The sequence below is a fragment of the Panthera onca genome, chromosome E1 (assembly GCF_046562875.1).
Source record: "Panthera onca isolate mPanOnc1 chromosome E1, mPanOnc1 haplotype 2, whole genome shotgun sequence".
NCBI classification, from domain to species: Eukaryota; Metazoa; Chordata; class Mammalia; order Carnivora; family Felidae; genus Panthera; species Panthera onca.
In genome coordinates, this window is record NC_138352.1 from 36,538,705 (window position 1) to 36,565,469 (window position 26,765).

General features: G+C 38.5%; 2 protein-coding genes across 10 annotated transcripts in view; one reads left to right on the top strand and one right to left on the bottom strand.

Annotated features, from left to right (window-relative positions):
- NF1 (neurofibromin 1) overlaps nucleotides 1–26,765 on the top strand; it is a 247,498-nt gene that overhangs the window by 194,955 nt on the left and 25,778 nt on the right. For all 9 annotated transcript variants that reach the window (XM_060646729.3, XM_060646737.3, XM_060646735.3 and 6 more), the window contains 12 exons: nucleotides 9,156–9,588; nucleotides 10,182–10,522; nucleotides 12,853–13,055; nucleotides 16,664–16,857; nucleotides 17,810–17,950; nucleotides 18,117–18,396; nucleotides 18,866–19,080; nucleotides 19,323–19,384; nucleotides 19,528–19,642; nucleotides 20,168–20,269; nucleotides 22,007–22,147; nucleotides 26,544–26,670. In XM_060646729.3, the coding sequence (XP_060502712.1) occupies nucleotides 9,156–9,588; nucleotides 10,182–10,522; nucleotides 12,853–13,055; nucleotides 16,664–16,857; nucleotides 17,810–17,950; nucleotides 18,117–18,396; nucleotides 18,866–19,080; nucleotides 19,323–19,384; nucleotides 19,528–19,642; nucleotides 20,168–20,269; nucleotides 22,007–22,147; nucleotides 26,544–26,670 (2,354 nt within the window). The remainder of the gene's footprint in view (nucleotides 1–9,155; nucleotides 9,589–10,181; nucleotides 10,523–12,852; nucleotides 13,056–16,663; nucleotides 16,858–17,809; nucleotides 17,951–18,116; nucleotides 18,397–18,865; nucleotides 19,081–19,322; nucleotides 19,385–19,527; nucleotides 19,643–20,167; nucleotides 20,270–22,006; nucleotides 22,148–26,543; nucleotides 26,671–26,765) is intronic.
- EVI2A (ecotropic viral integration site 2A) lies at nucleotides 1,789–5,910 on the bottom strand. Its single transcript, XM_060646741.3, has 2 exons — nucleotides 5,696–5,910; nucleotides 1,789–3,149 (listed from the first exon to the last, which is right to left on the bottom strand). The coding sequence occupies exon 2, from the start codon at nucleotides 3,132–3,134 to the stop codon at nucleotides 2,430–2,432; it is 705 nt and encodes a 234-aa protein (XP_060502724.1). The 5' UTR covers nucleotides 3,135–3,149; nucleotides 5,696–5,910; the 3' UTR covers nucleotides 1,789–2,429.

Genomic DNA, 26,765 nt, shown 5'->3' on the forward strand with positions numbered 1-26,765 from the left:
CTACTATAAAGCAGAGTATAATCAAAACACTAAACTTTTGACTCACTATTTTAAAATCCCTGAATTAAGTGTGTGGACCATAATACCAAGGGGCGGAAACAAAAATGTCTTCGTTCAAAAATAACTTTTAAAATTTGAACTCAAAACAGACCTTAATGTATCATGTTTAAACACTGTCAAGTTTGAAAAGGAGCCACTTTTGTTTGTTCATGAGCTGTCATTGGATAGCATCATTCTGAGAGTGTGTATTTAATTAGGGAGTTGATGAATTTTAGGTATTCCTGCAGTAGAAGCTTTCTGTTTTGTCAGAAATTGTTGGACCTGTATGTTGAGTACAAAAGTGGTTACCTAGTTAATTCCTTGTTTTTAAAAAGGTGCTAATTTTTTTCAGTATCCTCTGACAAGTATATATGGCCCCTGATTCAAGGAGCTGTTTGTGTTACCACTATTCGTTCTAGTACACAGTCTCACATTATTAGTTTGTATAAGATGGGAGCTCTGCTCAGTTTCATTTGCCAGTCTGGTCCTTTGTACCCCTCAAAAGGTGACCTGATATCACCATGACTGGCATGAGTGTTCTCTTGCTTCCCCTTTTCCCTTTTTGACATTTAGTTTTATCTCGAGTAATACGGTTATAATTTTTTAACACATTGGTAACAAGTTGATCATAAAGCGGATACTTGGGGGTTTTTTCCCCCTCTTGTTTTAAGATGTAACTTAGATCTTTAGAGCCATGGTACCTGTAAGAAGTGAATTTGGCCAAGAGCAGTATCACCTAGGGAATTAATGCAAAAATTACCAGTGCCTGGAGGCCACCCCCGTTCCAACTGAATCAGAAAGAGAGGGTGGGGGGGCGCCTGGGTGGCGCAGTCGGTTAAGCGTCCGACTTCAGCCAGGTCACGATCTCACGGTCCGTGAGTTCGAGCCCCGCGTCAGGCTCTGGGCTGATGGCTCGGAGCCTGGAGCCTGTTTCCGATTCTGTGTCTCCCTCTCTCTCTGTCCCTCCCCCGTTCATGCTCTGTCTCTCTCTGTCCCAAAAAATAAAATAAACGTTGAAAAAAAAAAAAAAAAAAAAAAAAAGAGAGAGGGTGGGAATTAGGTTTTGGCTAGTTTTAAAAGCTCTTCAGATGATTCTGATACACAGTCAAGATGAGAATCACTAACCTAAAAGGGAGAATAAGATTGTGATCGTACTTGGCAAAAATATGCAAAATGTTTTCTTACATGGCTAGCGTATTGCCCAAAATAAATGCTCAGTAAGGGATGAGATTTTTTAAATTTAGCTTGGTCTTTAGTATGCCCTGATCAATTTTAGCAGTAAGTTGGAAAGTCTCTCAAACCAACTTTTGTAATACATTTAACTGAAGGTGGAAGTCTTGATTTAAGTGTAAGTCATTATCTTACTTGAACCCAGTTTCTTGAAAGGTTAAACAATTACCTAGAGCATCTCGTTTTCCAAATTAGAACAAACACACCCCCCCCACACACACACACCCCTTTCCTTTGCTCATGTCACATTAGATAGTAAAAATAAATAAATAAAATTGATCATTTGTCAGGCCACTTGGCATCCTTGAAGTCAGAAATTTAATCGGCCTTTGGATATTTGCTATAGATAGCCCAGTAAGCAGTATTTATAGAATAGAGGTACATGGCACTTGAACAGTAAGATATGCTGTACGTTTACACTTGGCCTTCTTGGTGGCTCCAGTCTCCCCTGTTTCAGTTGGGCACTATTTCTTATTGATCTTTATAGTGTGTTGTCTAAGATAATAAAATGAATACAAATAATATATGTAGTCAGTTTTATTCTAATGAGTCTTATGATACAAAATTAAAAGTTTTAATTAAATATTTGTAGTAGAAAAACACTTTCTTGTGTGTGCCATACTTAAAGATGAAAACATCTAGCATAAAATTAGCTGTGTTGATATACGAGCTGGGACAGATTCCGTCTCATTCAGCAGAGGCACCGTTAAACTACAGTTCAACTCTGTGCATTAGGAATTTGGCTTCTGTTAGATGTTGAAGCATATACTTGCCTCTAAGGACACATTAAAACTCTTCAAAGTTTAATTACATTCAGACAAAGATCATCTAACTACTGCTGCTGAACAGGAAATATTTAATTGTTCCTTTCTACCTCCATTAATTAGTTCCTTCAACTCATCTTTAAAACCTTCTCCACGTCCTTGGGTGTTTTATTATTTGCTTCTTAAAATATTCAGTGTCAGAATGAAAGTGCACAGTTTAAGTATTTGAGAAGGTGAACTGACTTCTTCCCTTCTCGCCTGCTCGATTCTAAATTGCAAGGCTGCCATGTCAACAGATCTTAGACCAACTTGTGGCATTAAATGCCAAACGGATTTCATTTTTACTTCATAAGCTTTCTCATTGCTACTTTGCATTTGTCTTCACTAAAGCTTCTGTTAGTTGGTGAGTTTTTCAGTTCCTCCTTCATCTTTTCTGTCCCTTGTAGCTGTGAGAGTTCCAGTAGATTGCATCATTAGGTTGGGCCCTGTGAGCTGTTGTGCTCTTTTCCAAGTGTCTGATTCAGCAGGCCATAGACCACTGCTTGCCAGAAAATCGCCGTTGGTTCTCGGCTGACGCTTGCCTACTTGTTTTGATCGTCTGAGGGATGAGACTTTGTTTGCCAGAACTACAGTCGAAAGAAATAGGAGGGTGCAGATAAGAAAAAGCACTGCAATTATAATTAAGCAAATTAGCATAGCCATTTTGTTGTTGTTTTCCTCACAGACCCCTTTTTTGAAAATTTCATGGGGACTCTTGCTTGTGTTTTTGATGCTCGGTACTGTTGGAGAGCTGTTCCTGACAACAGAAGGTATATAAATCTCCAGTTCCGATTTAGGAGTTAGAGGTAGGACAGGAGACGACGTGGCGATTTCAGTCATGTTTGTAGAATTACTCTTTTTATCTACTGCAGAAGTTGTAGGGTTTGTGTTCATGTTTTCATTTTGGTTTCTGCCCGTCTTATTTTGAATATCTGGATCCCAGACAGTAGTACTGTTAGCCCACAGATGGGTATAGTTTGCTTTTGTTCCAGGACACAAAGAAAAAGCTGTTGTCATCACAAAGGCAAGATGCAGGTAATGTCCTGCGTGTTCCATGTCCATGAGTATACCGGCAATCTGTTGGGACAGCAGATAATTTGTTAATTTATGAAAGAATAATGGTTCCTACTTTTGGTGATTGTAGTTAAAAGGTGGACACCTGATGTCTTACAAGTTAGCTACAAACTCATACCTAATATTTGCTGTCCTGTTTGAATTCCTTCTCAGCTGACTTTTTCTATTAGGCTATGTGTAAAGAAGCCATTTAATTTCTGTTATTCTTTTAAATGCTAGAAGTTGGCATTATAAATGCCTATGAATCATTTTAAACTGAATACTGTGGTTTTGTATAGTTTTCTCCCCCTCAAGCATGCTGAACTTCAGCTTTGAGTCGACGACTTCTGCTTCTACTTTCCTGATTCCTCCTTCCTGCCCCCGCCCAGACCCCAACCATTTAAGGATCTTTCTTGCAGAAACTCCCCACACTCTAACAAATGTGTCACTCATCTTTATATGGGCCTTAAGCATTTTGCTTTAAGTAGGAAAAGAACATGCAAATGGCTTTTTGGGGTTTTGTTTTGGGGTTGAGAAAGGGGAAGTGTGGTAGCAACCAAAGGAAAAGGATTTCAAATAGGAATTCAACATGTTCTTTAAAAAAAAAAAAAAAATGGAATTCAAGATGTTCTTTTATCTTCCTGGGTGTTTATCTTGGAGCTTAGAATAAAACTGGTACTTAGAAATATACTCCTGGGTATTTGTGAAAGCAATTATATATGGTGTTGGTTCTCTCTTTTCACATCTGTATCCCCTGACTTCTTGTGGCTTTCTGAAGGCAAAGGCACGCCAGGTTTTTCAACCTAAAAATCTGGCATTACAGTGAAAATGAGGCAGATTTCTTATGAATAATATCGAAAGTTAAATTTATTGACTTTTTTCATCATCATTTATGCCCAGCATTTTTTCCATGAATATTTTGACACAATGTTTTAAAATACATGATACAGTAAAATAGAGAACACCAGGATTGTGGGGATTTAGACTGAAGTGGGAAGACAAGGCAGATCTTGAGTCTCGACATATAAATAAAAAAGATGAACTTTAGTTGTGGCTTCAGGCTCCTTGGAAGGCAGTACAAAAAGGAGACAAGTCTGTTCCTAATTCTCATTATACACCATATGATTGAAGATTTAAACAGAGCTGGCATATCTGTTCTAGGTACTGATGAACCAGCGGGAACGATCTATCACCATTATCGAATTATCTCTTTTATTATAATATTGTTTGAGCTGCTTTTTTTTTTTTTTTTTTTTTTTTTTTTTTTTTTTTGGTAAGAGTATCTTATTGTTAGCATTTGTTTGAGATAACTGGAAGCAAAACCTACATTATTCTCCTGAGATTGACTCAGTGGAATTGCCTGTTTAAAAACTTTATTTTATAGATGTTCTTCTCAAACCTGAATGTGAATGTCTGAATGTCTTTTTTTTTTTTTTAAATGTGGATTCTGATTCTGTAGTTCTAAGAGGGACCTGAGATCCTGCATTTCTAGCCTCCTCCCAAGTAAAACAGATGTCACTGCTAGCCATGCTTTTTTGAGTTTTGAGGTTTTATAATAAATAGTTGCTATGTGTCATTGGATAATATTTGGATGCTATTGATATACAGAAATTGAGAATAACAAATGTGATATGTTGTTATACTAACAAAAGTAGCTTATAATAAACAAAGGTAAATGGCAACTAACCAGTGAAGTAATATTTCCTAAAGGAAAATAAACCTTTATTATGTGTTCTAGAATTAAGATTACTTTTTGGATTATGATCTTTAATAGACAGTTGAAGGGATTGTGCACTGACTTCTATAAAATAGTGTTCAGCTTCAGTTTTTAAAGTGAACGACACCAATCTTAGGATACTTTACGGTTCTTTCACAAAGAGAAATACTTTATTTTGGGTTAGCAAGTAATTTCCCTCCTTTCATCCTAGACTAGCCTTCTGCATTCAATGCTAAAATAATTTAAAGTGGGTTATTCCTATCACATTAGTTCATTAACAGGGTAGTATACATCATGGTATTCGTACTCATTTCAGCAATGCTTACCACGGGGTAGATAATAGGCCCGCTGTGGATTGTCTTCGGCCAGATGTACTGTCATTCCCAGATAAACAAGCTGTTAACAAAATGAGACTTTCTCTTGCCCTTACAAATGCCTGAGAATAGAGAACTGTCTCTGTGTCCCCAATTTATGCCATGGAAGCCAGGTTATGTTACCAAAAGTTCTCTTTATCTCCGGTCATTTTGAATAAAATTTATAATGCCTAAGCATTCACAATGAGAACTTTATTTTTTTAACTTTTTAAATAACAAGTAAAACTTTTCAATTCACTGTGGAGTCTAAACTCAAATCCTTTCTAATCCTCATAAAAACTGTGTTGATGATAAATCTTTCCATTTCTAACTTAAGTGTTACTTAATAGTACAGAAAAGAACAGTATACATTTTCAATCACTTATGATTCTACTTTATTAGTAAGATTCTTAGGTATTATTTGAAAGCACTTCCTTCAGCACTAATCTGTACAACGTTATGAGTAAAAAGGCATAAGAAAAGCCATATATATGACCTACCTTACAAATTCTTGGTCAAAATTTGGTTATAACCTGATTTTAATAAGCCACTTCTTTTCTTGTCTTGAAGCACAGCTTCCAAGTAATTTAAAGCAGAATAGACTTGGAGAATATGAACCTTAAAGTAAATCTGCAGTGAAAAAAAAAAGGATATGTACAGCTAGCTTTCCACTTTTAAAACCAAACCACAGATGACACATTTCCTTTCTGCTGCAACTAAAGCACATGTCACAGGGGGAAAAAAATCCAACTTGTCCAGTTGGCCACTGGCATGACAGGAGGCTTTGTACAACAAATCCCCGCCTCCAGGGCAGGGAGGGTTTTCTGCCCCATGCCTTTTGACCTTATGTGCATTACATATGCCTGCTGTGTGCTTTTGAATGATATATTAGTATCATTCAGAAAGAGATGGAAGGGTATTTTTCCTGCAGCATTAAAATCTTCTCTAAAAATTTTATTTGTGTACCACAGGCTGATTTAATGACATGAGTTAGGAGACCTGGGGTATTGGTCAGATAACAGAAACAGTGATACACATAACCAACATCTCAGATTGCAGAGCTACAGCAAAGACTTGAGAAAATATCTAGTAAACTTAGGTTATATGGGGCAGAATATACTTTTGTGTTGTTGAATGTATACACACAAAGTCTCAGCCTCTCTCTCTCTTTCTCCCCCCAACCCCCGAAGGTCCTGTCATCACTTCATATTCAGTATGTCTAAATGGACTTCATTTTCCCTCCAAAAGTGGCTGCCCCTCATGATCTCTTTTTTTTGTTGTTCATGATAGGAACATTCTTTGTGATCTCAGAGGCTTGATACACAGCAAGTCCTTTTAATTCAAGTCCTTCCTTTCAGCCCCGACCAGAACTTGGATCGTGTTGGCTCTTCCCTCATATTCTTGAATTGGTTTCTTTTTTTTTTTCTTTCTTTCTTTCTTTTTTTTTTTTTTTTTTAGCTGTCACCATAGCATTTAGATCCTTAGGAGGCCATACCTAGACTACTACCATAGCTTTTATTTTTTTCCTTACCAGCCCCGACTTCTTCATGTATCTTGTATACATCACTTCCTTTGATCATATCACTTCTTTAAGAATATAAAGTTGAATAACTCCTTAACACCTATAGCAGTGATTCAGAAATGTCTGTGTACGTAAATATCAGATGAGAATTTTTTTTAAAAACAATGAAAATTTCTGGGCCCCGCTGTATACATTCCTATGTAGTAGGTCTGGGCTAGCACCAGGAAGCAGACTGCATTTGTAACAGATGCCACGGTTGATTGTGATACTGGGCTCCACAGAACATAGTCTGAGAAATATTGGAGAAAACTCAAACCTCTTGAAAAATTTTGATCCCTTCACAACTTAACTCTTATATATTTTTCAAACTGTATTTCTTTTTTGTGAAGTTAAGCTTTCCACTTCATTTGGTTTTGTGTTTTAGTTTTTATTGAAATTCCAGTTAACATACAATGTGATGTAAATTTCAGGTGATTCAACACTTACAACACCTGGTGCTCATCACCAATGCGCTCCTTAACCTCCATCACCTATTTAACCCACCTCCTTCCCCTCCCTCAAGTGACCATCAGTTTGTTCTCTGTAGTGAAGAGTCTGTTTTCTGGCTTGCCTCTCTTTCTTTCTTCCCCTTATGATTGTTTGTCTTGTTTCTTAAATGCCACATATGAGTGAAATCATATAGTATTTGTCTTTCTCTGACTGACTTATTTTACTAAGCATAATATACTCTAGCTCCATCCGCGTCATTGCAAATGACAAGATTTCATTCTTTTTTTATGGCTGAGTAATATTCTGTTGTAATATATACCACCTCTTCTTTATCCATTCACAGTTGATGAACATTTGGGCTCTTTCCATAATTTGGCTACTGTAGATAATGATGCTGTAAACATCGAATTAGTATTTCTGTATCCTTTGGGTAAATACCTAGTAGTGCAATTGTCCAGATTTATCTCTTAAAACGTCTGTACATGAATCTTTCATTCCAGCTAAAATAGCTGACTGTTGCCTCAGCACATCTAGTTATCTGTTTCTTTTCCTCTTTAGAGGCCTCTTTCAGGCCTCTCCATGAGGCCTGCCAGTCCCTCCTCTTGTTGAATTCAAAGTTTCTCCTACCCACTGAAGCCTCAGCATCTTCTGTGTAGCTTTCACTGGCTACCCAGTTTGTGTTCATATCTCCCTCTTCTGAACTTTTTCTCTGCTATTTGTTTGATAAGTGATTACATACAACCTCATACCTTTCCTGTCATCTTGAAATATTTTATTTTGGGGCACCTGAGTGACTTAGTCATTTGAGCGTCCAACTCGATTCAGGTCATGATCTCAGGGTCTTGGAATCAAACCCTGTGTCGGGCTCTATGCCCTTGGCATGGAGCCAGCTTGAGATTCTCTCTCTGCCCCTCCCCCTGCTCGTGCATTCTCTCTCTCTCTCTCTCTCTTTCTCAAAAATAAATTATTTTAAAATCATTTAACTTATATTTTTATCTTATTTCCTCCCAACAAGATTATTAAAAATCTCTGAGGTAAGGATGTTTATCGGGCCTAGTACTACCAGAGTCATCGAGTATAGAACTTTGGGCCAAGTTAACATCAGTTCCGACTTGAAGTTCTAGTACTGTGTTCTTCAGGGCTTTCTGGTGGTCTTTACCTTAGCTGCTCTCACACCGATCAGCATTCTTTTGAGTTGTAAGCAACTTAGGACCTAATATGGCTTAATCAAAAAAAAAGAATTTATTGGCTCACACAACTGAATAGTCCAGGGATAAATTTGGTCCCAGGAGAGGCTTTATCTAGGACTCCAATGAAATGGCTGGGGTCCTCTCTCTCTCTTCATCTCTCTGCTCCATTTCTTCTGTCTTCAGGCAGGCTTTTCTTTCATATGTCAAGATATGAGCTAACAACTCCCAGGGCAATGTGTTTCCTTGTTTATAAACACCAGGAAAGAAAAAGTCTCAATTCCTAACTAAAGCTAAAGTCTCTGAATTGGGCCTCTTTGGCCCTTATTGTCCTGATTTAAGTCATATGATCATTGCTGAACCACCGGTAGTCAAGGTGGGGTGAACGAATTGACCAAAGCCATTCAGATGACTCCAGGGCTCCAGGGCGTCATTCCCACCCAGACTGTTCAGCTGGGAAATTCTGTGGGCCTCGAGGCAACCAATCAGTGTTCACTGCCTTCCTCTGTCTGTGGTGTGCGGGTTTGTTGCTCAAAAGGTTTTGAATTGGAGACTTGTCTCTTCCGTTTTACTTCTACCTTCTCAATGTCTCAAGAATAACTGATTTTAGAAAATGGACTTAGACTTTATGTAATTGTTTTATATTAGTTTTCTCTAGAAAGCTAAACAGAAAATTGAAAGAATGAAATAGATTAGTAGCATCTGTATATTTATCCGGAACCCTGTTAACCATCTGTGTCCTGTTTTTGTCCTCTTCCTTAGGTTTAAAACTGGCCAAATCAATGGCGATTTGCTGATATACCACGTCTTGCTGACTTTAAAGCCATATTATGCAAAGCCATATGAAATTGTAGTGGACCTTACCCATACCGGGCCTAGCAATCGCTTTAAAACAGACTTTCTCTCCAAGTGGTTTGTTGTTTTTCCTGGCTTTGCTTATGACAATGTCTCTGCAGTCTATATCTATAACTGCAACTCCTGGGTCAGAGAGTATACCAAGTATCACGAACGGCTACTGACTGGCCTCAAAGGCAGCAAGAGGCTCATTTTCATCGACTGTCCTGGCAAACTGGCTGAGCACATAGAGCATGAACAACAGAAACTGCCTGCTGCCACACTGGCTTTAGAAGAGGACCTGAAGGTATTCCACAATGCTCTCAAGCTAGCTCACAAAGACACCAAGGTTTCTATTAAAGTAAGTTTCACTCCTTGTTAGGTAAATGATTTGTTAGCTTTCTCGGCTAAGCAGACTGTGCTGGCCTTCCTAGGTGTCCTCATAGTGGTGTATTAAATGTAAAGTAAGTCCAGGTGAAGGAAAAACCAAGCTATCTTCATGGGGGTCCTGTGGAAGATATGAGAGGTGTATGCTTAATTATAGTCTAGGTCGGATTGGAAGCAGGAGAGTGTTGTAGAGAGTGCAGTTTGCCATGTATCAGTCAAGTGGTAGGAATGTGTGGAGGGTGGAAATTACCAGGTGAGAATTCTTCTGATGATCACGCGCTCTTTGCAGAGTGGGAAACGAATCAAGAGAAAATCCATAATTGTCCGTAGGATTCTTGACCTTTTTAGAAAAAATAATTTTTTTAAATGTTTCCAGTCTCTTTTGAGATCATTTATCATAATACCTATTGAGTCCATTTGAATATGTAACGGTGGTAACTCTTCCTTAAATGGCAAACATGGTATTTGTTTGGTCGGTTGGTTGGCTGGTTTTCAGAGCCTCTTACAACTCTATTTAGCGGGATTTAATTCTTCTTCACTTCACCCTCTTACACCTTCACTTCCCAGGTTGGTTCTACTGCTGTTCAAGTAACCTCAGCAGAGCGAACAAAAGTCCTAGGACAGTCGGTCTTTCTAAATGATATCTATTATGCTTCGGAAATTGAAGAGATCTGCCTGGTGGATGAGAACCAGTTTACCTTAACCATTGCAAACCAGGGCACACCGCTCACCTTCATGCACCAGGAGTGCGAAGCCATCGTCCAGTCTATCATTCACATCCGGACACGCTGGGAGCTGTCGCAGCCCGACTCCATCCCCCAGCACACCAAGATTCGGCCAAAAGATGTCCCTGGGACACTACTCAATATTGCATTACTTAATTTAGGCAGTTCCGACCCTAGTTTACGGTAGGTTTTTTTAAAAAACCCTCTTCAACTCTATTCAGGGTTTGTTGCTTTTAGAATGAGGCCGCTTAATAAGCTTTTAAAACAGCCTTTACCTTAATACTCTAAATTGTAAGGTATGCTGTGTTGGTTAACCAGCGTGACCTCATCAGCTTGTGGGGTATTCACATGAACTGTGGAATTCTAAATAGGGTGATTCACACTAAAGCAGTATATGTTCTTTCTCCGGGAAACTTTCATCTGAAACAGACTGCATAGCAGTTTTATTGTTTTGGGTCCCCCCGCCCCCGCAAAAGCCTTTTTAAAAAAAGTTAGTCCTAAGTTTCTCCTTCTCTGAGTCTTCTAATTATGTTTTCCCCTGTTCAAAACTATATCACTGTTAAGTTTCCTCACAAATTAGATTATCATTGTTTGACAAAGGAGGGCTTAATGTTCAATAACTCAAACAGTTAACATTGCATACTTTCCACCTATGTGACTTCAACAAAATTCCTGAAGTCTTAAGACTAATGCAGATGTTATCTGACAGAGTATAATTGGTTCTGTTTAGGCTTAATAATCTGAACGTGAATGAGGAAAGGGCATGGCCTGTGGGGTCAGTAGATTTGGTTTAAATCTAGATCTACTACCATGTATGACTTTGGGCAAGATCCTAAAGTACTCTTAGCTCTAGTTTCCTCGTTTTCAAAGTAAAGATAACAATGCCTTCCCTATATACCTGCAAAGGTTTAATAGTATATACAGTAGTATATTTTAGCACCTACCAAACAGTTTCTGCTCGGTTAGTATTACTGCCTCCCAGTCCCCGCCCCCCACTTCCTCTCTCTGCCAATGTCTCTTTGTACTCCTCCCTCCTTTCTCCCCTCTACTTTTTATTTTAGGATAATTCTTTGTCCCAGGTTCCTTGGGACTGTCAAGATTTTTACAGGTATAAATTCTTAGCTCCAGAAAATCTTTCTAGGGTATAATAATATAGCCCAGTTTTATAAGTGGCCCTTTTAGGATTCCTGATTCTTAAATAAAGGGGGGCGGGGGGGGGGGGAATCAAGATTTCTTTACCTGAACGGGGCCTCATGGAGTCCATGAACTCCCAGAAACTATACATAAAATTGTGTGTGTGCTTAGCTTTCATTATCTGCAAGGAACCTGTGACACCTACCCCCAGTTTGAGGAGGGCCCCATTCTTTATAGCTGTTGAAAATGTCCAAGAATAAAAGTCAATGTCAAAATAATGTAACTCCAAATTCCTAGGAGTTAGTAAGAGATACATAAACTTAGAAACAATATTAACATTCTCGATTTAGGAAAATAGAGCTACAAAGCCTGCCTTTAATTTCTAATTCAAAGTTCCTCATAGAAGAATGCTAACATCTTCTAATAGTTATCAGCTTGAATTGATCCTGTATTCTCTTCTGAAATAAAGTGAGCTGACAGCTTCTGCTTTTTGCTGAAGCAGGTCATTCCAGAGAAGAAACCTTTAGGCTGATTCAGATTTCAATGCCTTTTGCCCCCAGATGGTTGTTGCATAAATATAGTAGCATGGTGAAAGTTCAGAGGTCAGAAAAACCTAAAATTTACAGACCAAACTATTTCTCTTGCCAGATGGGGGAGAAAAATGAAAATTTGAAAATCGAGTGTGAGTTTTTTGACCTGTCTCCTAAATTGCTTAAGTATATTTTCAGACATTTAGAAAAGAAGTTTTGTTTCTAATGGAACCTGGATATATGTTATTATTTTGTTTTTAGTGGTTATGTGTAATGGAAGGAAAAATGGGGGGACTTCATTACATTACGTTTGTTTTTGACCCCCCAGTTTGTAGTATGTCTTGTAGGGCACCCAGAAAGAAATTCAGTAGTGTTGGCTAAAGATTTTCACATTTTAATTGGATGAGGGGCCATCTCGTTTCTCTTCTTATGATCCCCATTATAAATGGATCTGATGGGAGGGGAGCCACAATTTGAGGTTTGGGCTTCACTGAAAATATGATGAGCCTCATTCTACTTCTTTCTGTTGATCCACCTTAGGACCATAAATCTCTCCTATTTTATATCCCAGGGAAATGTCTTTTAGGAAGGTCTTAAACTTACCTGTCGCAGGAACCTCACAGTGCTGTTCTGGTTATGTCAAGAACCTCCTTTAAAGGAAATCCATAAATGGTCAAGGGGTATTTTGTGTTTACTGTAGAATCATAACATCTTGTCTCTAATGGATCATAAAGTTTAAAAATCGTTATTATGCTTTGTAATAGAATCATAAGTTGTGTGTTATGAAAAAAAAATTGGAGCTATAAGAAAAAATAAGTTTTAAACAACTTCATTTGTGTTTTCTCCTAGGTCAGCTGCCTATAATCTTCTCTGTGCCTTAACTTGTACCTTTAATTTAAAAATCGAGGGCCAGCTACTAGAGACGTCAGGTTTATGCATCCCTGCCAACAACACCCTCTTTATTGTCTCTATTAGTAAGACACTGGCGGCCAATGAGCCACATCTCACCTTAGAATTTTTGGAAGAGTGTATTTCTGGATTTAGCAAATCTAGTAAGTAATAATTTTCTTTAATACTAACGATTCTAAGAAGAGTCCGAGAAGATCCTTTCATTGCAGAATTTGCCAGTGAAATCATAATTGATTTTTATTTTCAGTTCTTTACCTCCTCTAATATTTCATCTGCACCTGAGAGAACTCTGCAGGAACTTCCTGGTAGACAACATTGAGAAATACGCCAAAATTCTGGCCACAAACGCGTGATGGCAAGATTCTGATACCTTACATGTCTCCGAGCCACAAGCCACATACAAAGTAGTTTTTGCTCTGTTCTAGTTTAATTGGCTCTAGGATTTATCTTCTTAGCTGATTATTCCGAATGAGTGAAGTGTCCATGTCATCCCCCTGATTTTTTTTTTTTTTAACATTTATTTTTGAGAGACAGAGACAGAGCATGAGCAGGAGAGGGGCAGAGAAAGAGAGAGGAAGACACAGAATCCAAAACAGGCTCCAGGCTCTGGGCTGTCAACACAGAGCCCGACGCGGGGCTCGAACCCACGAACTGAGATCATGACCTGAGCCACCCAGGTGCCCCGTCATCCCCTTGATTTTAAAGAAAGAGTCATGTTCTCTTTTCTTGAGGTTGTCTTTGAACTGTGATTTTAGTGTTCAAGTACAGTGCCTGGAGAATCCAGTGGCGCATAATACAGGGTCCAGAGTCAACTCCTGACTTGGCTTTTAACAAGTCCTAACAGGGGTGCCTGGGTGGCTCAGTCAGTTAAGTGTCCAACCTCAGCTCAGGTCATGAGTCTGTGGGTTCGAGCCCCACGTCAGGTTCTGTGCTGACATCTCAGAGTCTGGAGCCTAATTCAGATTCTGTGTCTCCCTCTCTCTCTGCCCCTCCCCACGAACTCTCAAAAATAAAGATTTTTTTAAAAACTAAAAAAAAAAAAAATGTCTTACAAATTTAACATCCACTCTTTCCATTCATTCATTCTCATACCCTGTAGTAGTATAAATGTTGCTCTTCTTCCAGCTTATTTCCTGACATTTGCTTCCCTTTCTCTCTCCATAATACATAAACTTTTTTCTGCATTCAAACGTATTTCTTGATTTTTCAGGTCATTGAAAACTTTGACAATTCCTCAAGACCAGATCACTATATATAGTTACTTAACAATAAGAGATGTAGGAATATAGCTCTAAAGAGACATTGTGTTAAGACTGACAAAACAAGAAAAGCATAAAGATTTGTTAAGAAATATTAATGTTAAAAAAAAGATTTGTGTGAATGACCAGGCATATTGTGTTCCTGGATTAAACAGTTGTTCCCAGATTGTTATAAATTCAGTGCAATCCCATCAAAATAGCTTCAGGATTTGAGGATTTAAAAGGAGGCAGAACTGAAAATGATTATAAATTTCACCTAAAAGGACAAGAGTAGGTAAGAAAGTATGGAAAGAAAACTGAGAGACACTTGATGTTGCAGACATCTGGACACATACCAGTACAGTAATTCAAACAGAGGTGTTCAAGAGTCAGCAGTCAGATCAGTTTAAGAGAAACAGATTGATAAAGAAGCATCACAAACTGATGGGGGAAGATCAAATCATTTATGCAATGAGATGGGGAAATGCATTAAATTGGGTCCCATCTTCACCCTAAACCACAAGATACCAGAATAAGTTCTAGTTATATTTAAGACATAAAAACTGGAACCATGGGGGCGCCTGGGTGGCTCAGTCAGTTAAGCACCCAACTCTTGATTTCAGTTCAGATCATGATCTCATGGTTTGTGGGTTTGTGCCCCACATCAGGCTCTGTGCTGCCAGTGTAGAGCCTGCCTGGGATTCCCTCCCCCCTCCCCCCCCCCCCCCCCCCCCGTCTCTCTCTCCCTGTCTCCCTCTGCGCCTCCTCTGCTCACGTGCACGCTCTCTCTCCCCCAAAATAAATAAATAAACTTTAAAAATTATATAAAAAATAAAAACTGGAACCATTAAAAAAGAAGAATGTTTAATAGCTTTCTGGGTGATTAAGGACTTATGAAGGAAAAAAGTGGTAGATGGAAACAAAGGAAATGGTGAACATAAATGACCACGTAAAACTTCAAAACATCTCTATTTCCAAAACTGAAACACAAGTAAAAGATAATAAAAAACTAGGAAATAGGCTTGCAGCAAATATGAGAAAAGATTAACACCTTTAATCACAAAGAGTTCTTACAGATTAATGAGAAGTGGATCAACAGCAGTAGCATGCAGGTCATGCTAAAAAAGAGTGTATTTTAAGAAATTCACTAATAAAATCAAAGAAATACAAACTCAAAGAATAGAAAGATAACATTCAGTTATCAAACTGGCAAAGGATTTTGTTCACTTTATTTCAGTGTTGGCAGTCGATGGAATTGTGAACAGGGGCAGGGTTTTGAGAAAGCAGTTTGGACATAGATATCAAGACTCTTAGGAATGTTCATACCTTTTGGCCTCATGATTCCATCTTTTAGAATTTATCCTCAGGAATTGATGTTCAGGTGTTTATTATAGCATTACTTTTTATTTACGTTTTTAAAATTGAGGCATATCCTACCAGTCAAATGCCCACATCTTAAGTGAACAGCTTGATGAATTTTTACATGTGAACACATCACAAAACCATCTCCCAGAACAAGAACATTTCCCGCATCCAGAAGACTCCTCTCAGTCAGTACACCATCCCCTCACCAAGAGTAACCACTCTTAGGACCTCTATCGCCATGGATTTATTTTGCCTACTTTTGAACTTCACATAATGTTATTTATAATAGCAAAATATGGGAACAATCTAAAGGTCAAACAATGAAGAACTAATTGTCAGATTTCCATATGATGGAGTAACATGAAACCGTTAAAAATATTTGGTTCAGAATTTCAGTTTTGGAAGATGAAAAAATTCTGAAGATGGAGACTGGAGATAGTTGCACAATGATGTACGTAAGGCCACTGACATGTGCACTTAATGATGGCAAATTTCATGCTGTGTATATTTTACCACAATTTAAAAAAAGCATTTTGGGGACTCTAGATAAAGTTACATGGAGGAATTTTTGTATCTTTTTCTAAGTCCGAAGTTATTTCAAAATGGTTCAAAAAAATGTTTATGGAGAATTTTTAATGATGAGTAATAACCTCAGTATAACGTGTGGTGCAGAAGATATTCAAAACATACTGCACGTACAGCATAGCCCCCATCTTTGTGGAAGACGTGGGGTGGGTTTTCTGTGCATACGCACAGGTAATGTACCTCATCTCTGCATAGCTTTGAAAGCCTGAGGAGAGAGAGATTAATCTCAGCTTCATTTTTGTGGTGATGCTTTCGTTTTCCCTAACTTTCTCGGATTGCCACATATTCCTTTTACAATTAGAGTAAAAATTTTAACTAGAAGGTATTAAGAGGGAGAAAAATAAGATAAACCTTTTCAAACATGGCTAGTTGGCTTCTAAGATTGCTTTCTTCACGGCCTATTCTCCTCGTCTCTGTCTTTAACATGGTGGCCAAATCTCTTTTCTCCAGGCTGTCTCCTAGGTAATGATCTTTACCTTTTACCTTCTTTCTCCCAATCCCTTATTTTTATTGTTGATGTCCTTTTCATTGGCCATCTATGCTAATAGTGTATTTTTTCCCAGGTATTGAATTGAAACACCTTTGTTTGGAATACATGACTCCATGGCTGTCAAACCTAGTCCGTTTTTGTAAGCACAATGATGATGCCAAACGACAAAGAGTTACCGCCATTCTCGATAAGCTGATAACAATGACCATAAATGAGAAACAGATGTACCCATCTATTCAAGCCAAAATATGGGGGAGCCTTGGGCAGGTATTGAGTTTGCTCAAATATTTAAATGTCTAGTACCTCCGTGATGCAGATATTAATCTAGTACCCCCTTTGTGCAAAACATTGTGCTAGGCATTAGGGATACAGCTGTGGAAAAGACAGTCCCCTCTTTCAAAAGGCATGCAGACACTCACCTAATTCTTGATCTGGTTCAGAATTGTAGATGTCTAATGCATGTTTCAGAGCCAGAAAAAAACTAGTTATTTTAGTGCTCTTTTCCATGACATAACTATATAGGATTTAACTGTAAAACTCCAGTGTGGTTTCTAGTAAATAGTGCTGTGTAACATATTCTAGTATCTGACATACCAGAGAGGTCAGTAGATCTTTGTCAGTTGACGTTATTTGGGACACCTGCTTTCGTTTACAGTTCTCTCTCACAAGAACACCAGGAGTAAAGTACAGAATATACTGTAATGTTTTCCTTTTTATCTGACAAGAATTATGCCCATCATTTCTTCAACATTACCACTTAAGGAAGTGATCCCTTACTCAAACAACGCGGCGAATCCTCCAAGTAATTTGAAATGACCTTGGAGCTGGTTTTAGAGCTCTGTAAAACATCTCAGCACTTGAAGTCATTTCCTATATTTTAAAACAATTGTATTTTGTATTAATCACACATGACTGTCTTAGGAGACAACGGAGGTGCTTTGCTAGTGGATGAAAATAATACACGTGGAAATTTAAAACTTTTGCATGCCAGTCTCTTCATCTCTGACCCAGTTGAGTGAATATCTTCATACTCCTTTGGATATGTAATGATAAATTACATTTATTGACAGGTCTCTAAATGAAACCTAGTGTTTTGGAGGCCTCAGGGAAAGTAGAAGTTTCATGTTAATTGGGCTGCTGCTTGCAGTATTTTTAAATTAAAAGTTAAGTTGGCACAACAGATGGCTGAAACATACATTATTTCTCCCTCTTCCACTAGATTACAGATCTCCTTGACGTTGTACTAGACAGTTTCATCAAAACCAGTGCGACAGGTGGCTTGGGATCAATAAAAGCCGAGGTGATGGCAGATACTGCCGTAGCTTTGGCTTCTGGAAATGTGAAATTGGTTTCCAGCAAGGTAATCAACTTTTCCTTTGCCTTCTGGACCATGGCATGATGTGTCTGTTTTTCTTACCGGGAGGTTTTTTGGTATGGTGACTAGTCGTTTTAGAGTTAAACTGAAATTTTTTGTGATAAAACTTTTTTTTAGCCCTTGTGTTTCTTAAAATTCTGTTTCTTGACAGGTTATTGGAAGGATGTGCAAAATAATTGACAAGACATGCTTGTCTCCAACTCCTACCTTAGAGCAGCATCTCATGTGGGACGACATTGCCATCCTCGCACGCTACATGCTGATGCTGTCCTTCAACAATTCCCTTGACGTGGCAGCTCATCTCCCCTACCTCTTCCACGTTGTTACTTTCTTAGTAGCCACGGGGCCGCTCTCCCTTAGAGCTTCCACACACGGATTGGTCATTAATATCATTCACTCTCTGTGTACTTGTTCACAGCTGCATTTTAGTGGTGAGTTCCAGGAAAGTAACTTGTGTTTTGTAATTCCTTTCTCCACTTTATATAGCCCGGTTGGCACAAATTATCCTAGTTGTGAGTACGGTGCCTTAACACTAGCTGCTTATTGGAGCTTGTGATAGTGGCATGAAATACTATCAAAAAGAAAAAGAATAAATTAATTCCATTCCATTTCAAGCTATAGCCAAGATTTTGTGTGTGTATTTGTCAAGTAGAATCTTGTAGGTATCACAGAAGCTAAAGCCTGAGCACCGGTTGACGGTGTAGCATTACTAGCATGAATTTGTAGAGAAATGCAGCTAAAGCAATGAGCGTTGAGATAATGTATCTAGAGGGTTGGTTTAGGGAGCATGGTTATATAATTTTGATCTGCTACTCAAATTTTCCAAATTCAAAGTGAAATTTGCCATGTTAAAAAGTTAATATCCTTAAAGTCTTCACTTGTTCCTTTTTTCTTTTACAGAAGAGACCAAGCAAGTTTTGAGACTCAGTTTGACAGAGTTCTCGTTACCCAAGTTTTACTTGCTGTTTGGCATTAGCAAAGTCAAGTCAGCTGCCGTCATTGCCTTCCGCTCCAGTTACCGGGACAGGTCGTTCTCTCCTGGCTCCTATGAGAGGGAGACTTTTGCTTTGACATCCTTGGAAACAGTCACAGAGGCTTTGTTGGAGATAATGGAGGTACACTAGGCAAAATGATAAGAAACTAAGATTTTTTTAATCCGTTAGTACTGTAAAGAAGAAATACTAGTTTATTCTATTTTACGCTTGATGCTTAAATAAAACTCCCATGGAATGTGTTTATTGGTAATATATGTATATATATATATACATCGCTTATTTAATGACATTATAATAAGCATTATTTAATGATTAGTATACATTTATGTGCATGAATCTATTTAGAGTATCCTTTTTTTAAGGCATGTATGAGAGATATTCCAACATGCAAGTGGCTGGACCAGTGGACGGAACTAGCTCAAAGGTATGTCCCAAATAAATTTAACCCGTAGGAGTATGGGTATTATTGAAAAGGTTAACATTACTGCAGAGTCGATATTTTAATTAATTACCTAGTGTGTATAAACACAAAGGTTTTCATAGACTTTTTGGGTCTTTTAATTGCAGATTCGCATTCCAATATAATCCATCCCTGCAACCGAGAGCTCTTGTTGTCTTTGGCTGTATTAGCAAGCGAGTGTCTCATGGGCAGATAAAGCAGATTATCCGTATTCTTAGCAAGGTATGTCTCTGTCCCTCCTCCCAAATATCTGTGGGTCTCAAGTTGGAAAGCATATCTTGCATGTTTCTCAGTGACATCTAAACTTGAAGTTAATAAAATATCTTGCATGTTGCTTGCTAAACCTTTAAACAATGGATTTGGTTATTTTCTTTATTAAATTCTTTGAAGTGAAGAAACCTTTTCTAAAGAAGACGCCTTAAAATATGTATTGTCTCTTTGGCTAAGAAGGTACTCTTAGTATTTTATCAGTTTTCAAAGCATTTAACTATATGGTAGAACTTGCCTTATATAAAAGTATTTAATTTGTAACAGTATAATAATGCACAAAATATTGTATTGGAATATAACATAGAAGTATTTAAAAATGAAAACCCAAATGATCTAGCTACCAAGAATACCACAGCATTGGAAATAATTCTAGCACTTACTAACCAAGGAATTATTCTGAACTGATTCTGAGATCCAGTTTAGGAGTTTATGTTTTATTTCAGTGAAATAAAATAACAAATTCTGTTTCCCTAAAAGGCACTTGAGAGTTGCTTAAAAGGACCTGATACTTACAACAGTCAAGTTCTGATAGAAGCCACAGTAATAGCGCTAACCAAATTACAGCCGCTCCTCAATAAGGTAATTACCGTACAGAACGAGCCCATTTAGTTTGGGCATTGGTATTAAATGTTGTTTCATTTTGTGTCAAAGAGTTCAGAAAACAAGTTGGGCTGAGAGGTTATAAGGAAGAGGAGGTAGTTAAAGCAGAACTTCCTGTCTTTAAGTGTAGTTGTTTGAAGACCTCACACTAGAGGAAGATAAGTATGCGGAGGATGTTCTCGGGTGCTTCTAAGTTTTCATCTCATCAGTGCTAAAGGAAGACAGGTGTAGACTCTGAATTTTTTTGTCCAATAAGTGTTCATTGAGCACCTGCTATGTGCCAAGTACCATTTTAGGTTCTAGAGAGGTAGTACCTGAACCAAACTAATAAAATTCCCTACCCTCATGGAGCTTACATTCTGGGACGAGTGTGGGAGTTGGGGCATGAAATAGATAATTAAATAAGTACGATAATAGTTCACGATCATTACCATGGAGAAATGTAAAGGTGGGTGAAGTGTACCTAATCACCAAATGAGTTTGGGTGCTAAATGAAGTTGATGGTTAAAAGGAATGAAAGGATGCGGCCACTGATTTAGGATGGGCTGAGCTTATCTCAGCTTTGTGGCCTGGAGCAGGTCGTTTAACATATCTGGACATCATATTTCCACATTGATAAAATGAATAGACTAGATGATGGTGGAGCATTATTTTCCAACTCTAAAGTTGTATAATTATATGAATTGAGTACAAGATTTGAGGGAGGTTACAGAGAAATAAATACCTGTGTGCTCCTCTCATCGAGTTGTATCTATGAGCACATCTTCTAATCCTAAATTACACAAAATGGTTCGCTTGTCCTCATAAGTTAAAATGAGGCTCAGAAGGGCTAAGTGACTTCCCCAAGGTCACATACCTAATAAGACAGAACCACGATTCTCTTCCAAGGCTGTCCGACCCTGAAGTCTATGTATTTTCCCCTATACCACACTGCTAAATAAGGGTTTCCCCCAAATCAATATCTTGAATTCATAACAGCAAGAGATATTATGCTGATAAGGGTGACAAGAAAATTAAAAGGGTAGAATCTAAAGTTAAAGAGATAGTGGGATTTAGTGTAGAGAAAGGGAGAAAGCCTTGCATAGCAAACCATGCAGCAGGAGGGTCATACAAGAATGGTGGGACAGTGAAGGGATGGTGGGCAGAATATTCTAGTTATATGGAGAAATTTTGCAGGAGAATAGAGAGAGGGAAGATTGTAAAGATTGGATAGAACTAATCTAACATCTGAGACCCTTCAGAAAGGAGTTTGGAAATGTCCCTATATGTTTTCAAGCAGATAAGTAATATGACAAAAGGAAGGCTTAGAAGGGTTCTTCTGGGGGCATTGTGCACCGCAGATTGGAGTAGGGGGAGACCAGAGGCAAAAAGGAATCCACATTTACAGTAAAGAAGGTTGGTGTAGAATAAAGTCGTTAGCAATAAGCAAATACTAAAGAGACTACTTTGGAAGGATCAACAAGACTTGGTGACTGGAGTTTGGGATCACAGAACAGGGAGAAACCAAAGTAGGTGTTAATGTTCTCAGCCTGGCTAACTGTGTCTTTAGCTATACACAGGCAGTAGATGAAGAGCCTACCCATATATTTACCTTCTTCAGAAGAGAAAACATGCATCATCTGGGCGTTAATGTGCTCTGTTTGATACTGCAATGTGTTTTGAAAGAGACTGTTTTGTAGCTCATCTCACTAATCTGGAATGCGTGGCCTTTGCCAGGACTCCCCTCTGCACAAAGCCCTCTTTTGGGTAGCTGTGGCTGTGCTACAGCTCGATGAGGTCAACTTGTATTCAGCAGGCACCGCACTTCTTGAACAAAACCTGCACACCTTAGACAGTCTGCGGATATTCAACGACAAGGTAAGCAAGCTTTCATTTGGCATCCCTAGAGTATGCACGTTAAGAATTCCTCTCTTTTTTATTGTTGTCCTTTTAAAATCAGAAGAGGTCCATAACTTCAATATGAATTTCTTTAATGCAACTTATTGTGAGTATAGCTTCTTAAGAACTCATATAAAACTAAACTTTCCTATGTAAAAATAGCAGAAAACAGTATTCACCCAATACTGGTAAATAGAAGAGGGATGAAAACTACTGAGTAGTGGGGCACCTGGGTGGCTCGGTTGAGCATCTCCTGTCAGCTCAGGTCATGATTGGTTCATGGGTTCCAGCCCCTGGCAGTGCAGAGCTTGCTTGGGATTCTCTCTCCCTCTCTCTGCCCCTCCTTAGCTCGCACACACACTCTCTCCCCCTCTCTCTAATTAAATAAACTTAAAATATATATACATATATTGAGGGGTCCCTGGGTGACTCAGTCAGTTAAGCTTCTGACTCTTGAGTTTGGCTCAGGTCATGATCTCACAGTTCGTGGGTTCGAGCCCCGCATAAGGCTCTGCGCTGACAGTGTGAGCCTGCTTGGGATCCTCTCTCCCTCTCTCTCTGCCCCTCCCCTGCGCGCACACACGCACACACTCTCTCTCTCTCTCTCTCAAAAATACATAAACTTTTTTTTTAATTTACATGCAAATTAGTATATAGTGCAACAATGATTTCAGGAGTAGATTTCTTAGTGCCCCTTCCCCATTTAACCCATCCCCCCTCCCACAACCCCTCCACTAACCCTCTGTTTGTTCTCCATATTTAGGAGTCTCTTCTGTTTTGTCCCCCTCCCTGTTTTTATATTGTTTTCATTTCCCTTCCCTTAGGTTCATCTGTTTTGTCTCTTAAAGTCCTCATATGAGTGAAGTCATGATTTTTGTCTTTCTCTGACTAATTTCACTTAGCATAATACCCTCCAGTTCTATCCATGTAGTTGCAAATGGCAAGATTTCATTCTTTTTGATTGCCGAGTAATAACTCCATTGTGTGTGTGTATATATATATATATATACCACATCTTCTTTATCCATCCATCCGTTGATGGACATTTGGGCTCTTACCATACTTTGGCTATTGTTGATAGTGCTGCTATAAACATGGGGGTGCCTGTGTCCCTTCGAAACAGCACACCTGTATCCCGTGGATAAATGCCTAGTAGCACAATTGCTGGGTCGTAGAGTAGTTCTGTTTTTAGTTTTTTGAGGCACCTCCATACTGTTTTCCAGAGTGGCTGCACCAGCCTGTATTCCCACATAAACAAACATTTTTAAAAAAATATATTGAGTAGGGGTGCCTGGGTGGCTCAGTTGGTTGAGCGTCTTGACTTCAGCTTGGGTCATGATCTCACAGTTCATGAGTTCAAGCCCTGCATCGGGCTCTCTGCTGTCAGTGCAGAACCCGCTTCAGATCCTCTGCCTCCCGTCCTCTCTGCCTGTCCCCCACTTGCACTATCTCTCTCAAAAATAAATAAACATTAAAAAAAAAAATTGAGTAGTAATAGCTACTATGCTAGGCTGTGTGCTGTGCTGTACTTTGCACTGTACTACATAGGACCATCGTTATTTGTGATTTCATAACCCAGGGTTAGCGTTCTCTACCTCCCATTTCACGGATGAAGAAATAATGTATACATAAGCTTATTTTTATTGAATAATGGTACTTGATGAAAAATAGGGTGGAGAGTCTAAAGGACACTTTGGGCTACTTAATTATACTAGTTTTTGGTTTTGCCTAATCCCACTTTGAAGCATACCATTAGCGCCCTTCTTAATGTTCATCAACCTTGACCGTGGTTGGATTTTGGTTCACAGAGTATAGAGGAAGGCATATAACAGTATGAAATGATGTCCCATTTGTCTTTGGAGAAAAATGGGATAAGTCTAGGAAAAAGAAAGGGGAGGAATTTTTTTTTTAAAGATATGTACATGTTTATAACAAGAGATTTACTTGAAGTGAGCTGAACAAAGCTGTGAGTGGGAAAAACACAGAGAACAGGAGCATGGTTTGAAGTGTGAAGATACTTGGGTTAAACACTGTTTCATCAGTCTGCCAGATGTGGTATACACTTGGAACAGCCACCTTGGAGTTTATCCATCAAACCTCCATTTTACAAAACACGAAAGAAAAAAGTTAACTAGCTTGTCCATGTTCGTACATCTGATTGGGGACTAGAGCCCATCCTTCATGATCCCCGTTGCGCTTCTCTGGGGTTGTCTTGGGACCATGGTGCTCAGAGAGAGATAGCTAACTGTTGGCTATTTGTACGGATATAAAAATAGTTGTAAATGAAATGTCTGTCTAGGCATATCTGCCTTGGTATTTTCATTGCCACAACGGCCCATTAGCAGGAGCTAATATTGACTTCAGTGCCCCCAGGATACTAGGAATCAGAGTTAATAAACCTTATTAGAAGTTGCCAGGAGATGAGATGAATAAGGTCTGACGATCTGCTGTATAACACGGTGACTATAGTTGATAACACTGTAGTGTATAATTGACACTTGCTAAGAGTAGAACTGAAAGTTCTACATTTAACGACTTAATGTTCTCATCAAAAGCAGGCTGTAAATATGTGACATGATGGGCGTGTTCGTTAACTGGATGGGGTAAATTCTTTCACAGTGTAAACGTGTATCAAATCATCATGTTGTACACTTTAAATACCTTAGAATTTTGTCAGTTATACCTTAATAAAGCTAGAAAAAATAAATTGTACATATAGCAGGTTAATAATCATACCTTATATAGTATTCTGCAACTTCCATTTTTATTTAACAACATAAAGTGAACACCTTTCTAAGCACACACACACACATTCACACGGACACGTTTCTGTGTGTGTGTGTGTGTGTGTGTGTGTGTTTGTGTGTAATTCTTTCCCATTGCTGCAGAATATTTTACAGTATGCATGAGCCACAATTTTTTCAACCATTTGCCCATTAATGAACATTTGTTTCTGTCATTTCTTCTTTTCTGTCATAAACAGTGCTACTGTAAACACCTCTTTACATTTATTTTAAGTACTCCTGTTTTCCTTTCTTTGAGATAAAAATCTAGATAACCTGAGCATGACCCTAAATACCTTCAGTTGTTGGCTTTTAAAAATTTCTGTTCAGGAAAGGGAAAGAAAAATAAGATAAAAACAGAGAGGGAGGCAAACTATAAGAGACTCTTCAATGCAGAGAAAACGAACTGAGGGTTGCTGGAGGGGTATTGGGAGGGGGATGGATTAAATGGGTCATGGGCATTAAGGAAAGCACTTGTTGAGATGAGCACTGGGTGTTATATGTATATGATGAATCCCTAACTTCTACTCCTGAAATGATTATTACAGTATATGTTAAGTAACTTGGATTTAAATAAAATTTTTTTAAAGAGGAGAAAAATAATCTCCGTTCATGAGGGAATCACTGCGTTTTGGGTTTTTTTTGTTTTTGTTTTTTTTTTCATTTTTTTTTTTTTGAGAGAGCACTCGAGCAGGGGCGGAGCAGAGTGAGAGGAGGACGTAACATCTGAAGCTGGCTGTGCACTGACAGCAGAGAGTCTGATGCAGGGCTCGAACTCACAAACTAGGAGATCATTACCCAAGCTGAAGTCAGAAGCTTAACTGACTGAACTACCCAGGCGCCCCTCCCTGGGCTTTTTTTAAAAATGCAGATTCTGGGGCATTACCCAGTGACCTTAAACCCTAATTATGTTGGGCAAGTTGCATAGCATTTTTAAGTTTCAGTTTCCTTGTTTTCCCACACTAGAATGTAAAATCCACCAAGGCGAGTAGTTTTTGTTTTGTTCACGGATTTATTTGCAGAGCCTAGAGCCATGCCTGGCACGTCAAAAACACATAATAAGTACTTGAGAAGTAAAAGAATGAGCCAGTAAATCTGTACAATGGAGCTAATGTTGGCTGCATAGGAGTGCTTTAAGGTTTCAGTACAGTAATGCATCTAACATTGTCGCATACTGCGGGCACTCAGTAGATAGGAACTCTTTTTGTTGTCTTGAATTTTCAGTCATAGTACACAAAACACTACATCTGCTACAATTCAATGGATGGTCTTGTTTAAAACAACAATAATTCTAATTTTTAAAAAGTCATCACAATGTAAATTGATAACCATTTGTTTTGCATCATAAACCAAAGCTGTTTCATCTGCTATCATCTTATTATTTATGTATGCTTGATTGTCTCACAGTAACTTATTTGTAGTATCTTGAATGTTCTATGGTGTTCTGTAGTCATCTGAAAATAATTTCTCTTAACTCGAAAGGATTACTTATCTTGTCATAGCTGTTGAACACAATCAAAAACCAATAAGTGACCCTTTAAGGAAAGATCCTGTGTGAACCCCACCAACCATCTTCTGATTATCTTTAATAGAGTCCAGAGGAAGTATTTATGGCAATCCGGAACCCTCTGGAATGGCACTGCAAGCAGATGGATCATTTTGTTGGACTCAATTTCAACTCTAACTTTAACTTCGCGCTGGTTGGACACCTCTTAAAAGGTAGAGGCCTTGGGTCAGAATGTTTTTATGAAACGATATCAGGAAGCCTGAAGTAACTAAAATAATTCATAATTTTAAATAAGTTGAAATAATTT

Excerpts from the sequence above, each read along its gene's own strand:
- EVI2A (XM_060646741.3), bottom strand. The coding sequence starts at position 3,134 with ATGGACATGGAACACGCAGGACATTACCTGCATCTTGCCTTTGTGATG.